The 16,405-nt window shown below is 31.5% G+C and overlaps 1 protein-coding gene across 1 annotated transcript; it reads left to right on the top strand.

Moving 5' to 3' along the window:
• The first annotated feature begins 606 nt into the window (after nucleotides 1–606).
• On the top strand, nucleotides 607–14,875 carry LOC124372342 (uncharacterized histidine-rich protein DDB_G0274557-like). The gene is made up of 2 exons (XM_046830722.1): nucleotides 607–699; nucleotides 14,636–14,875. Exons 1-2 carry the CDS (start codon nucleotides 607–609, stop codon nucleotides 14,873–14,875), a joined length of 333 nt encoding a protein of 110 aa, XP_046686678.1.
• The last annotated feature ends 1,530 nt before the right edge of the window (nucleotides 14,876–16,405 follow it).

The raw sequence follows: 16,405 nt of genomic DNA, 5'->3' as shown, positions 1-16,405 counted from the left end.
AACAGGAAATATCAGAAAGAAGAGTTCGTAATCTGTTGTCTTTGTATTAATGTGTGTAGGAATATTCAATCTTGTCTTTATCGAATATGAAAAATTATTTACTATCCTAGAAATCTAGAAATCTAGAAATTATTCATTCACCTTTTTATTTCTCGCCTTTAACGCAGTATTGTTGGTACATTGGTATTATCCGGAGGCCATTATGTTTGGAAGAATTTTTTTAAGGGATAACTAAAAACATAAAAAATCAAATAAATTATTAAAAGTAAATAGAGAGTAATTAAATAAATAATTATGATACCAACAATAAAGGCTTTGAAGATCGCTCTCGATACGAGGACTGGCATGAATTCATTTCACTAACAATTATAATATTCCAATAGTTTCTTTCCAGCGGCTCATCATGAACTCTTCAACATAAAACCCTTATAAAACTGACACGCAGAGAAGTTTGAATACTGGTTTTGGTCCTGGGGAATATTAAGACTAAGTAACGTGTTAGATGTAATAGTTTAGGAGTTGTAGGAAGCTCAAATGTTATACTTGGTAGCAATATGTCTCCGTAGCACGCTCACATATATCAACTGGTTCCTTGTGGGTACAACGATGGCCCGTCCTTTGTGGGGTCAAGAGGTTCTCGCTGAAGCTATGACTGATTTTGGATCAATAATGCCGATGATTGAAGCAAAAGGTCAGGCAGTAAGCAACTCATGGTGAAATCTCGATCCATTTATAAATGATATTTCAGTAGTTACCAGATGGGAAATGACAGATGGTGGTGGCTGTTTGTGGATGGTGTTTGTAGGTGTTCTGGATTGAGATTTCGATCAGGAGGTAACTTGAGGTGAAAGTTTCCTCAATTTATAAATGATGTTACTGACGTCAACAGGTGAAGAAATGTTAGATGGTGGTGGCTGGATAAGGTTGATGCTCTCGGTTCAAGAAAGTTTATGATGGAAAATTGTTCCATTGGATGTTCTAAGATGAACCAAGCAACCCGAGGTGACAGGTAGCTAGGAGTTCAAGGCAGGGCTAGATTGTCACTGTGTAAGAAACAAGGATATAGATGCGAGGATTTTGGATCTAGGACAGAGAGATGCCAGGACCAAAATCCAGGTTTAGTGTGAAATGGGTTCTGTCGAAAGAATTAAGTTCTGCAATGAGAGACCTTGCGCTAGGTGTATATACTAGTTGTATTATGTGGTAGATGTTATACATCTTGGCAGAAGTTCCGAAGAAAGTGAGATGTTGAGTCAAGAGGCCGTCTCTCAATGAACTTAAAGGAAGCAAGTTGGTTTTCTGGAGGAGGTATATGGCAAACGTGATAAAGTATACAACAGGCACACTAAGGCCATGAAAATTCCATTCCGACTTAATATTTAAAGACCGACCGTAAGTTTAATATAAGGCATTCGGTATTGTAATAGCTTAGTAAGAATTTTTATACATTCAGGAGGATTCGCCAAACGTCATAGTACACAAAATCAGCCTCCAGAAGCACTTGGTACTGTACATCAGAGCTGCGTTTATCAAGAGTCACTATATTTACAGTTCAAGCCGTACAGTTTTAAACATACTAGAACAGCAAATTAATTAACGACAAATGTTTTATCATAAAGAGAAAAAGTCTTTATAGATTTCATAGTTACAATTTTCCTTTACATAACGTTGTGAGTTTTAGCAATATTTTTCTTCAATAAACAGTTTTTTCTAGCTATTAAGAGATTGTGCAAACCATATATCTTGTAAACATATTGTCTTATATATCTAACTCCTTTACACAACATATCGCTGCTTCGGGCGCACTCTCTGCGGTAGACTCGAATAGACAAGAATTTACTACCAGAGTAAGTGTGTTAAATATGATTAGAATACACACAGATAATTGTCATGAGAATTATTTAGATATTGGAATATCGGAAAAATAGTTTCACATAATAAATACGTACTCGTTATATATAATTGAGCAAGCATTTTTTGATGGTAAGCAAGAAAAGGCTTAATCTGATTTTCATTTATCTTTACTTATAAGACTGGAAGACCCGCAGTGGTAGAAATATTTTTTTAATGTTATAATAGTCTTGTTTTTAATTACCATTTTAATTGAATAAAACATTTTTGAATTCTTCTGGTACAAACGAACTATTCTATATTCCCAGAATTTGTCGTGATTTATAAGGTCACTTCCAATAATTCATATATAGACTAAATATTACGATCTACTCATGAATTGCCTATAATGCCTCAAAATTTTTATTAGTGACTCAGTAAGTTACATATATCAGCTTTTACATAAAACTGGTGATTTAAACCTGTAACATAAAACATTTACAGCTACTTCTCATAGATCTACATCGTGTAAAAATCATAACTTCCCCACATTCTCGGCAACCCCTGTAAATGTGGTCGTAAATAGAAGATATACCATTGGAGGATCGTAAACTGAGACATAAACATTTACAGCTACTCCTCACAGATCTACATCGTGTAGAAATCATAACTTCCCCACATTCTCGGCAACCCCTGTAAATGTGGTAGTAAATAGAAGATATACCATTGGAGGATCGTAAACTGAGACATAAACATTTACAGCTAGATACTCCTCATAGCTGTACTGCCTCGTAGATATCGCATCGTATAATTTACATTAAACATGGAGACACTCTCGGCAGTTGTGGAGTGGCCTGGGATGGGCTATTAGAGCTACATTTTGCTAAAAAGTTGTTTTATCAGTTACGTGATTTTTACCTCTGTAGTATCGTCTGTTCACGAATCTTCTCCCCTCAGCGTTATTTTCTCTAATAGTTTTCCTTGCATTTCCTGTTAATTTGTGACAGTTGGAGTATAATAATATAATGTGATTAGCACAGTTCAAACCAAATAAAATCAGCTCTTTTCAGCTGATTAATAGGATTAAGTAAACTTCAAAGAGACAATTAAATTTATGATGAAGGTTGAAGACGAGGTAAAAAATAGGAAAGGGGAGTTTGACGACAAAATTTAAATGTGAGAGAATTCATAAGAGATTTCCGGAAAAACAAAACCTAAGGTATACAGCGGGGTTATTATCTGAAAGTACACACTTAACTTTGCTCATTGAAATAGTTTAAATTTTTGCAACCATAAATTTTAGTTAAGTGTCAGAACTGATGTTAAGATTGTTCTGTTCATAGTGAAAATATTACCAAAGACAGGGAAATGTTGCTGTGAATTACACCTACTTTTGTGAGTATCAAAACTGATGTTAAAATAATTTAATTCTCAGTTGTGTATACTGACATATTAAAAAGACAGGGATATGTCACTACGAACTTCATTTACCTTGGTGAGTATCAGAACTGATGTTAAGATATTTTAGTTATCTATTCTGACATATTAACAAGAACATGGATATGTCACTGCAAACTGCACATACTTTTGTACGTTTCTGACTGAATTGGTGTTAAAATATTTTAGTTGTTCGTACTGACATATTAACAAGAACTGGGAAATGACACTGAAAACCACACCTACTATGGTGAGTAACAGACCTGATGTCAGATATTTTAACTGTCCATATTAGCAAGGATAGGAATATGTCACTGCAAACTAAAAAAAATCAGTTGGAGCAGGACATTTATATTATAAATTTGGTTTGAAGAAATGTATTTACAGACAAAAAATATATTTTGCAATTCAGGGGGCCACATAACCCCTTTACGATGTAACAATGCGTATACTGAACTATTGTATTAAAATATTTAGTCGCCTTTCTTGTTTAATCACGAGATAATGTGATACAATATTATGCGAGATATAATGAAAATAAAAACACTTATGTTATTTAGGGGATCTGAGTTAAATTATATTATTTTACTTTAATTATTAAAATATAAATTGAAAAAAATTGGAGGATATGAGAGAAAATATGAATGAATGGAGAAGGTTGATTTCATAAAATAGAATGTTTTTTATTGTAGAGGCAAATAATAGTATAATTTGAAATATCTTTGTTTGAGAAGAAACGTTAGTTTTGACCAAATTTCAACAGGATAAAGTAGTTTTTACAAATATGAACATTAAAAAAAATTAGGTTTTGACCATAATCTTTGGTTAAAATAAATTTTTCAGTTTTGACCCCTCAATACTAACTGAACAATCCTAGTTAAGTTTAACTACCTAGCTTGGTGGTATTGAATTCTCACAAATTGTTTCGACTACAATCTTTAGTTAAACTCAGTTTTTGACCGGTCAACCAGTTTTTGACTGATATCTAGTTTTAACTTAAATATATATTTAGATATGACAATTTATATTGAGACATAAGTAAATAGAAAGATTGTGTCAAATGCGCTTTCTGGACAAAGCTGAATAAATAATTCATGCAATATAATGTTTACCTGAGAATGATAGGGGAACTTTAGACGCCTACATCATTTACAAATTTAGCGCATCACATGAGAATGCTTTCAAGGAAATAGGATAAGGAAATATTTAGTTGCATGGCAGCCTTGCGTGCGCTTCCTACTCCTGTAGTTTTAGTTTTATGTTATATCCTCAGCCAACGTTATTATTAATTTAATTTGTTTTGTGGTGTCTCGCAATATCTGCTGGTTGTTATGTTTTAAAGTTCACTCCACTAACAAATTTGTGTTTGAAGAAAGGTGTTAAAAATCATAAGAGGACAGTAGTTTTTCTTTAGACTCGAACAGTTTTAAGTTGACTTAGCTTTATACGACAAATTTTATGATAAACCGTATAAAAAGTAGCACATTCGCCCGGCAAGAGAGAGATCCGGGTTCGATTCACGGTGGAGCAATTACTTTTTGTGATTCAATGATCATTGAAATTAAATAAAGCCATTGCCACTTATACAAATTTAATGAATATATTATAAGTGTGTGTGTGTGTGTGTGTGTGTGTGTGTGTGTGTGTGTGTGTGTGTTGTGTGTGTGTGTGTGTGTGTGTGTGTGTGTGTGTTAATTTTATGCCGTACAGCAATTTCTGTAAACAGGACTCTTCCATTATTTATGAACGTACTTTGACGATTAATTGATCTATAAATGGTCTTGATCTAGAGTATTTGTGAAGTATTTATTAATACCCCTTATTATAATTCTAAAGTTTTCTTTTATTACACAGCCTTTAAATGTAGATTTAAATCAACTTATACAAGTTATGTATATCCTTATAACATGAAAATATGTGTTATTCTAAACAGCAGTTACATATATTCAATGATCTAATGCAAGTACATGTTGTGAAAATAAATATAATAAATTATTATACTGCGTGCTTTCACGATAAAAATAAGAGTTTATCACTTATTTAATAATTGAAAACGATTTATTTTTAGAAACCTTTGATGAAATATAAGAAATTTTAGACATTTCCTTATGGTTAACTATAAATACTAATGACAATATTAGGCATAATATAAAATGCATGCTTGTCACATTTGAGTATGAGGTTAGGTTCACTTCACAATAGGAATAACTCCAAATGCTTATAAAGTATTGCAACATTTGCTGCTATGCCCAGATTTGCCTTTTGTTACTGAAGAGACAACATAGTTTTCGGAAAACTAAATTTAAATTTGTACCCTAACTACTTGGCATAATTTGGATTGATATGTTAGAATAATATATTCTATAAGCTTAATTTCTAAACTGCTGGACAGATGCTAAAGAAATATTCACCTGGACATCATCAGAATGTCTCTACAGTTGCTTAATACGACAAAATATGTCACGATTAAGCCACAGTTCATGATGTTGTTGCTGTCGTTACTGATATAGGAGAAGCTCACATATAGATATTATATACTGTTATCTTCAGGAACATAATATTATTGAGGTATATAAATATTCTTGCATCGGCATATATCCTGAAATGCGTTATTCCGCAATTGTCAACTTCATTTCCTTTTAAGTATATAAGGAAATTAAAAAAAAATATCAAACGAGATACTACAATATAAAACTATGTAATAAAACCAAGCTTTTAATTTAGAAGTACTCTCATTTTCCTTATTTTTGGTTGATTGTTTCAAAATACTATATTTACTTTTTATATTAGATTAATCAATTATACTCATAGTTCTTAACACCATTAGATATAAATGCACTCATCAGTAAGTTAAACAAGTTTTGTTTTATGAATTTTTTGCAAACGAGGTATTGTAGGCAAAAGTAAAGTTGTATATTTCCCTTAAATTGTACTAAACTTAAAAAATACTATTGCGTTTAAAACGTGTTTTTAGGAAATTTGTGCTGTACATTTGAATAAACTGTATATGCATGGAATAGGTCTCAGATAAAAGTATTATTGGGAAATATGGAAAACCAATCACTTTTCAAGGTAGTCAATTAACTTAATTATTGGGAGTAGTATTAATTAATTGAGAATTTAATTATTTATTTTAAATAAAAACTAGTAGCCTCTGTTTAATTTTTTCTGATTTCGGAAAAAATCTTTTATTTAATGAAAATATTAAACTGAAATACCTTTGTTTCTGACATTTATACCACATACGAGTATAAGTGATTTTTATTAATAAATGTTAGAAAACATTTCAGTATTAGGATACAGAAAATACTAGAGCAGATAGCCGAGGTCAGATACATTACGAAGAGGACAGGGGTGTCCCCTAATCATCACTTAACTGCTTATTAGACATAAAATTATGCAAGTGTCGTAAGTGGCCCACAAATCATCATTCCTTGGGTTCTGTGAAGCATAAAAAATGTTTCTTTTAGAGTTAATTACCTTATTATTTAGATTGTAGTCAACAGTTGTGCCCTGTATAAGTAGTAAAATTTTAATTTCAATACAAATATTAAAAAATTGTTGTTTTTTAGTTACAAATTGGGATAATAACTCAAAAATAAACACTGAGAGTGTAAAACTTAGTTCATAACCAAGCACTTCCGTACTGTATATGGGCAGTCCCAAGTTTTCTAATCTAAGTTTCCTAGAGTGACCCACAGGAGATATTTATATTGTGATCAAAGGTACTCCCATAATTGAATTCATTCCCCGGTTACACATTTCATCAACTTTTCATTTCCACCTTATACCGTATATTGTTTACCCCTGGCTGCACACATTACCTTCAGGACTATAAAGGAGAATTCTCTATACACGAAAACCAGATTGTGCAAATTTTCTTTTTTATTTATTTATTAAAATGTATTTTTTTTACTAAAATATTAATTCACCATCGTTTTTTAAATAATTGTATTTTCCCAAAAGCATCTTAATAGGAGATCGTTAGGCGAGCTACATTTTTTTTATTTAAAAAAGATTTTGTATCTAGGTTTTTTTTGACAACTAAATGTTAGAAAAGTATATGATAAATGGTTCAATTACAGAGCCAAAACCTGATTTCAGCAACTTATCGATACAGTACAAATTGAATTTTCTTGTTTTTTTTTTCTCCTGGAAAAGCTCCTGTCTCGGCAGTGGTAACTACTCACCTATAACTATTCGGTTACAATACTAAACACCCTATCTAAAAAAATTTCTCGTAAATGGTAAAACTTCAAATAAGTCTTTGAGTTAAAGATATCGTAATTAATACTTAGAAAAATATTTTGCTACACTACGTGTGTCTTATTGTTGTATTTCGCATCTACTAAGAATATATCATATTTCTTAATTTTATCCAGTTACAGGTTGTGAACATATACACGTATTAATATCAATATCTTTATAATGGTTACAATTACGAAATTACTTAATATTTACAGTACAATACCAGAGGTCCCATATACATGTACATTTCTTACAATTCAAACAATTGTAATAAAACTTACTTTTATGTAAACTGTATGTTTTTTCTCAAATACATATATTAACAGTATAAGGAAACTGTATTTTCTGTCATAGTAATGCAATCAAAATTATATTCACTTAAGTTAAATGTCATCGTTGATGGATGCAGTTGAGAGGCTTTCAGTCAGGACGCGATCATAAAATAGCGGATATTAAAGTTTCATCGTCAAAACCTTTATTATCATGTACATAATTTTCTTGCAATATCTGGAGATAATATTGGCTCACCTCATTGAATTACTATTTATGTTTATAATTTAAGTAGGAGTTATTCTAGTTTAATATAGATATAAAAAACAACACAAAAAACTTATTTAATTATTATTACTTTCTAAAAATGTGCCTTTCCTTTAATTGACGTGATCTTATTTTGTTATTGGGTTTTGTACTGATTATGTTCAAAATAATGAAGGAATCATATTGATTCACTCTATTTGTTTTACAAGTCATTAAAAATTCTTATTCCTTCACTTTTACACCAATCTACCTTTTCAATAGAGGGACAAGCCTTCGGTGTTTCTGCTCTCGTGCATAATTTACCAATAATTTTCACTAGTATCTAAAATGCAGACTTTGGCTCTGCTAAGATTACTTATAACAATGACAATTTAGTTCTCTTTTGGAACAAATCATAACTTTATTTATTATTAATTAACGTTAGAATAGTCATAATTATTCAAATAAGATTTTTAATATAAGTTAACAGTTTTTTAAGTTCAGTGTACTCTCAGTCATTAATAAGAAGCCTGTTTACATGACAGTAGGACTAGTTAATGCAAAAGAAACTAAAATGTGGTGGCGGAGCGGAAAATACTAGATAGTGATTAGTTACGAGACTCTTACAGTTAAGAAGGAAACCGGATATTTCCGGAAATTTGCCATGTTTCAGTGATACAAAATCATTTGTATTTCAAATGTTTATTATTCCTTTGGGTTTTGGCACACTTTTCTTGTTTTTTTGTAGTATTATTATATAGTATTATATAATATGTAGTATACTGTCATATAATTAAATTCAATAAATATTATATAAAACAATAATTAAAAATATACTACAAAATTAAAGTTTCATACATATTTAGAGATAAATGTATACGTATCAGTAACAATCGACAAATTAATCCTAAACTGTTTTACATCTTCCTAATAAAGGCATTTACAATAAAACATTATAAAAATGTGATGTCGTTTCCGATACCAACAGTTGCGGAAATAGTTAAGTTAGTACGAATATGAGAACGTACCTAGCAATGTTTATATTTATTACAAACACACTCACTCTCTGAAAGTGATAACGGATATCTTCGCTCAGAATAAATAAATATAATATGGTTTCAAGGAACGTCTTGATGTCATGGAAGTAAATTGTTATTTATTAGCACCGCGAAAGCAATTTTCGACGATATTGGCAATCACCGCAATATCTGCAGAGCCGGCAGCGAAATCTGGTGGGCACACAAGTCCGTGCTCCCGCCAATACACTATACACATATGCATACAAGACTTTACATCTTGAATATCCATTAGCACGTTTCTAGTCTGAGTGATGACTTTCAATTTTACCATCCTTTCTGAAAATAATCGAAAGAAATTCAAAAGTTTCGAATAACAAACACGATTTTAACATCGATTAATTGAAATAAATAAATCCAATTCAGTTTCAAAACATCATGTACTTTACCTATGTAGAAATTCCGATCTTTAGACTTAAAGGATTAAATCAATTGAAATGATTCTAATGTCTTTTTAATATATTACAAATAAAGCATTTACTGCACAATGAGTTAATACTTATATTTTCAATATATTTTAATAACTATTTATTATGCGGAAAATTAATAGTTACGGAGACAGCTCGCGGAAATGTGGTCTCGAGCTGAGACAGGCCAATTTGTCCAACGGAAATAATCACTCTTATACCGGAAGTGGGTCTTAAACTCAGCAACGTAAAAAAGAAGCGTTCATGAAACTTGTTTGTCGTACTGTCAAATTTTATACTTATTACTTATGATACAACATAAATATCACCAGACATATTCAACAATACGTTAACCTAACAGTGGTCCACCCACACTATATAAGAATATTGTCTGAAATGAGAATTGTTTAGTTTTGTTATTAACTAACAACACAAAACAACTAATTTAAAGTTTACTTTGTTATTATTTGGTCCGTTATTTAGTTCCATCATATATAAAAATATATTTAAGCATTATTAAAACAATTTTTGGATTAACAATGACGCAAGAGAGATTGGATTTTGTGATTCTGCCGTTCATTAAACAAGAACTCGCCGTTGAATGTTTATTACTCAGATATTATTGAGGAATTTTAAATATTAATTGATTCCTTGAGAAAGACTAATGCCATTGCAATTGTTTAGCAAGGTATTTTCTACATTTTAAAAACAATTTTTTATTTAATTCTCATATTTTGCCTAAAATTTATTTTTCCTGAATTTAATACGTTTGCTTACTATCATATAACGATATTTATTAAATTTGTTAATACATAATTACTTATAGCCCGTGTAAAGTAGTGCAGTGATTTATAAAAGTTCTATGTTAAAGATACAATTGTCAAAAACGTTCAAAATTCATAATTTTGAGTACAATTTTCCAGAGGTGACACCCCGGACCTCCCTTTTTGCTGGGGATATTCAATAGCCATCAAATCCCCCTGTACGTCAGACACATCTAAATCATGAACCCTGCGCATGCCTATGCACTGTACGTATGATCGAAACCCAATGTTATCCGTTCCTGTAAAGAACACTGAGTATAATTCTGTACCGATTGAAATGATCTCAGCTACCACGAGAACTAATGGTTCGAATACCATACGGAAACCACTCTTAGAACGTATAGGACTTACTTATTCACTAGATAGGCTATACCCTAAAATGAGAATTAGAATACAATTGAGATACAGTTATTTACCGACCACATTTGGTAAATATGGGCAAGCTAGAACAATCCACACTAAAGACAGAATATATGTAATATTTAAATGAAGGGTTCACTTCGAGCTATGCTCCATCAGCAGAGTCAGTGAAGTGAAGGTTTTGGCAGCTGATGGAGAGCACTTGTGCGGGCAGAGAATATTGGCTCCAACTTTTTGACTAGCTCAGAACGTGAAATCAACCTTTTGAACCATACGTTATTAGAAGTTATGTTCTAAAATATTACATCACTAATTGATGTATGTATATAATCAATAGTAATACATATTAACACCGCTATTTCCCTACTAAGAATATTATGATTCGTGCGTGCTCTATATACATTTTCAATATGTTGTGATAGATATTATAATTTTGTACGGAAATACTAATGTATTGACACCCTGCATAAAATGAAAATATATTATGACTGATAATTCAGTATCTATGCAATTATTATTGCATACATTATTAATAAATATAATACTTACGCACGTTAGGGTTGTTCTTTCATTATTCTGTATCACCAAAATATTTAATATTTTTATTATTTCAATCAACGGTTATTTCGCCTGTAAGCATTTAAAAGTATATATTTTAATTACGTTTTAAACAATTATAAAACAAAGATAAACAATCAATCATACGTTGTATAGTAATGGAGGTGCAAAAATATTCCAATGAGGAAAATATGAAATATAAGTAAACAGTTCTTTTTTAGACTGACTTTTTTATAAAATTTCTTCGCATTACTAAACAGCTGATTAAAACACTATGTTTCAGTAAAGCATCATTTCGTTTTGCGAACTGCAGTGGAATGAAACTTTCCTTCATACAATCTTATACAAATGGATTTTTATGAATTATTTGATGAAACCTACAAATAAAGTACATATATGGTATTCTAAAAGAGTAAAATATCTACTTTCTTTTGATTAAATGAAAAGGGTTGTTGTAATAAAAAAAATGAACTCGAATCCTATGCCTCTGAGTTACAGGACTTGAAAATTCTTTCATTATAATACCATTTAAAACTATAGAAAATTTAACGCGGATTTAATGTAAAAAAAGTTTTCAATAGTTCATAATAAGAGAGCATGCTGTTAAATATTATTTAAAATGTTGGAAACAATTTAGTGCATCGAGTTTTTTAGTTTTTCTAGCGGTTCGAGTAAACGATGTAACCAATAATCTTGAACTCATTGATTTGTTGGTCTTGTTATTACGTACAACTTTGTCCATTTAATTTTTACTGCATCTGTTATAATTTCCAAAATCCCGTCCCTGTGCATATATTATGAAACACTCTGTTAAACCAGAGAAAATACTATGTATTCAAGACACCGGCCGTGAATGTATAAGTACTAAGATCCAAAATTCTGTTATCCTACCGAGTGTCAAAAAATAATAGGTCACAAAATATCGTTTTTTTTTAAACATGTAAATTGTTATTATCTATTCAATAAATGTTTCCATACAATAAAGTTTTGTTTTACTGAGTTAATATCGGTAAAGTACTGACACAAATAAAGTGGATAATGTATGATAAAGATCTCGAGGTTGACAAATGGCCGACATGAAATTACTTTACGTTGAAATATCATGTCACTTATAACATTTATTAGCTCGATCGTCGTTCACTTGATTCTTGTTAAGGTTTCTAACTATTATTTGGTTTGTTTAGTTCAGTACTTTACGTGTAAACGAATTAGTTAAGAATAATCTAAAATGAGTTTACTATTTCAGGAAAATATTAGTTCTAGTACTACAAAGTTTAAGATCTAAGATTAGGTATTTTTCATAAATATAGTTGAGAGACGCTCTGAAAACAATGAACATCTGGCATATGACTATTTACATAACTATACGTAACGTAACTAAAATCTGCCTCTGCTATAATTTGACAAAAGGATTGAATTTGAAATAATAAGCAGATAATGGAAATACATTTCTATACATTTTCCTCAACTTAATAATTTCACCTTTCTCAAAATGTATTTATAATATTAATATTGAATGGGTAATCTTTATTTTATTAAATTATAAATACATTGCTGTTCCATCTATTACATTATTGAATTATAGATCGTATTTAATACAAACAATAAACAGAAAATCGACACTCTAAGGTGTATAAGATCTTTGAGTACGTAATTGTTTTCCTTCTGAATAATACTAAGACCAACCTATGTGATCCTTTAGGCCATAGAAAAGGGTCACTATTTAATTACTTTAGTTTACAAAAATATTAATACTTGAGGTCACATAATTTGACTTGTGATTTTTTTGTGCATAATATGAAAACGCTCCTATTTTAAACTTTAGACAATACCAAAAGTACCTATTTAATTACTTTAGTTTACTAAAATATGAATACTTGAGGTTAATAATTTAATTTGTCCCAAATGTCCCGAATCAAATCGCGCTGTACCTTTTGGGCGGACGCGAATACGTGAATAATTCTTTAAAGATTTCACAGATGATTGATTGTTCTCCATCATTCAGCAACGCCTGGTAGAGTCTTTGATCACGTCGACGTCATCACAACCGAGTACTCCCATTGGTCGTTGATGTAACTCATCCATATGGTTGATCGATAACAAAATATCTTCCTGAAAATATCTCCGGAAAGTGGAAAATTCTAATAAAACATTATAATTGAGCAATACTTTATAAGGAGGTAAATAAGTGTCAATAAATAATCTGCGATACTGCGATAATTCAGGGTAAGTGATATTTAATGACGGAAGTGTATGATCTGAAGGTTACTCCGGAGTACTAGTAAGGGTAAATGTAAAAACACGTGGTTGTGTGTAGCCAATGAGAGAGGAAGGTCTCATTCAGGAACAGATTGTTATTATTATCATGGAGGTGTAATACTGTACTGTATTATACAGACAGTAATATATGACTTTAATGTCAGCATAGTACAAGATGTACTGTTTTAATAATATCCCACTACGTCATTTTAAGCATTAGTCATGTCAGGATATGGGATATCACCATTGATGGTTTAACCTCTAAACTTCCTCAATTCTTAATACAACCACACTTCAACGTGGCGATATATAATCAACTGCAAGCAATGATCGACAAATACGTCATTGCCCGATATTAAAAATTTTATCCTTTTTGAACTAATATTCGTAAGACATTTGGTAGTATCGGGGTAAGGCATATGATATATACATCCTGTGAGGTAGCGTTTAATAAGGTACAATATCTGCCTTAACATTTGTACAAACATAAGTATGAGAGTGGACAATCTTAGACATCTCCACACCAATATGTAACTGGAAAACATTTAACTGAAACCGTAGATATGCCTCTTTGTAGCAGAAGAATAAGAGACACTAGATAGTCCTAACCCTTACAAATTTAATGTACAAAGGGTGTAAAGTATACTTACATTATAAAAACTATACGTAGATGTCAACATTGTTTTCCCACACCATCACTGACATAAACTATAACATAGGGAAACTTCTTGGCTTACGTTTTTAATTTGAAAACTATTTTTAGTCCAAATGTGGGGGGAAAATACTATTTCATCGAGTTAAACAAATAAACAATAAATTTTATTCATTAAAATCTCGCTTGAGTTATAATTCAGAATTTAACACAGGAAAATTTATTATTTACAAAATAATAGTTGTGGTTAAGCTGTAAATATTTCAACAGCTTACTATAGACAATTAAAGTATAGTATTTATGGTTAGCTTATTATTTTATAAGATATACTTTTTGACAATAATAAACTTAATGAATAGACACCACTGTGAATGACAGTTTTGTGTTTCTGATGTATCATTACATACATTTTTATTCATTTACGGAAACATTACTTTAGTAATACCGATTCTCGTCTAATCTTTATAGGCCCAGTCACTACCACCACCACGAGTTACTACGATCAACATGAGTCATCACTACCACCATGAGTCATTCCCCACCACTATGAATCACCATCATGGTCACTACTATTATACGTCACCACGACCACCACCACGAGTTACTACGATCAACATGAGTCATCACCACCACCATGAGTCACTCCCCACCACTATGAATCACCATCAAGGTCACCACTATTATAAGTCACCACGACCACCACCATGAGTCACTCCCCACCCACTATGAATCACCATCATAGTCACCACTATTATAAGTCACCACGACCACCACCACGAGTTACTACGATCAACATGAGTCATCACTACCACCATGAGTCATTTCCCACCACTATGAATCACCATCATGGTCACCACTATTATAAGTCACCACGACCACCACCATGAGTCACTCCCCACCACTATGAATCACCATCATGGTCATTACTATTATAAGTCACCACGACCACCACCATGAGTCACCACCACTACCATGAGTTACCATTAACATCATGAGTCACTCTCCACAACTATGAATCACCAGTATGGTCACCACTATTATAAGTCACCACGACCACCACCATGAGTCACCACCACTACCATGAGTTACCACCGACACCCATGAGTCACTTCCCACAACTATGAATCACCACCATGGTCACACTATTATAAGTCACCACGACCACCACCATGAGTCACCACCACTGCCATGAGTTATCACCGACACCATGAGTCACTTTCGACAATATCATAAGGTAACCGATATCCAAATTAAGAACTTGGGGTGCAACAAGTTTTATAAACCAAACTGAAAAAGTGCGTTATGCTGCAAAACAATGGTCAAAGTAATTTGAAATTAATATTTGAAAGAGTCGTTTCAAAAACGAAATAGTAAACAACTACCTGTTTCAGTATGTTTTAATATGAATAGAGGATCCCTTTTATTTCTTTCAAGTTTTATTTTTATATTGCTATTTTTTATAATATAGCATTTAAAAAAACACGTATTTGTGGACATTGGTTACAGACAGTGCTATTGTTACTAAAAAAATGTAATTACTTTTTCATATTATTAAACTTTTCCATGTAATTTTAAAATACTCCTATTTTTGAACATTGATGACGTTTTGCGATGTTTTAATCCACTTGCACAGTTGCAGAAGAAAATTTAACAAGTTATTGAATACAACAGATCGCTTTGCTGTAATGTAAAACAACAGAGAAAATCCAGCCTTTGTTTTTGAAACATAAATAACATATATTGGAATCATTCAGAATAAAACATCCCCGTTTTGGGAGATTAAGTGAACAAAAAGTCTCCAATATTTATACATGGACCACATGTGACAAACAAACACTGTTTTATAAGCTCTCGTACAGTTCGTTTTTACTTATTTGTTATAGTTTTTTTTATTCTGCAAAATAGATTGCAAAAGTATATTTTAAAAATATATTGCAGTTCAATCATTACACAATTCCTTCATGAAAAAGTGTACTGCGTTCACATACGAAGTATCATCAAGCTTGGAGGGGCAGTTGAAATATATACTGAACCCTGTCTCTAGATCACCGTATATGTGGTTACTTGTTTGTTTATGTATATGTGTACATGTTTTAACATGCTCACCACAGATTATTTACAGGCTCATTACCAATTGGTTTTTTCGAACTCAGCATTAGTATTCCATTAGGGATTATTTTGAATGAGGTTTTCAACGATCTAAAAACAATTAGGAAAGGTCTATATCTATAAAAACCT

The sequence above is a fragment of the Homalodisca vitripennis genome, unplaced genomic scaffold, assembly GCF_021130785.1.
Source record: "Homalodisca vitripennis isolate AUS2020 unplaced genomic scaffold, UT_GWSS_2.1 ScUCBcl_2942;HRSCAF=8127, whole genome shotgun sequence".
Classification (NCBI taxonomy): Eukaryota; Metazoa; Arthropoda; class Insecta; order Hemiptera; family Cicadellidae; genus Homalodisca; species Homalodisca vitripennis.
The sequence above is the reverse complement of the archived record's forward strand: the minus strand, read 5'-3'. Positions and strand labels throughout refer to the sequence as shown.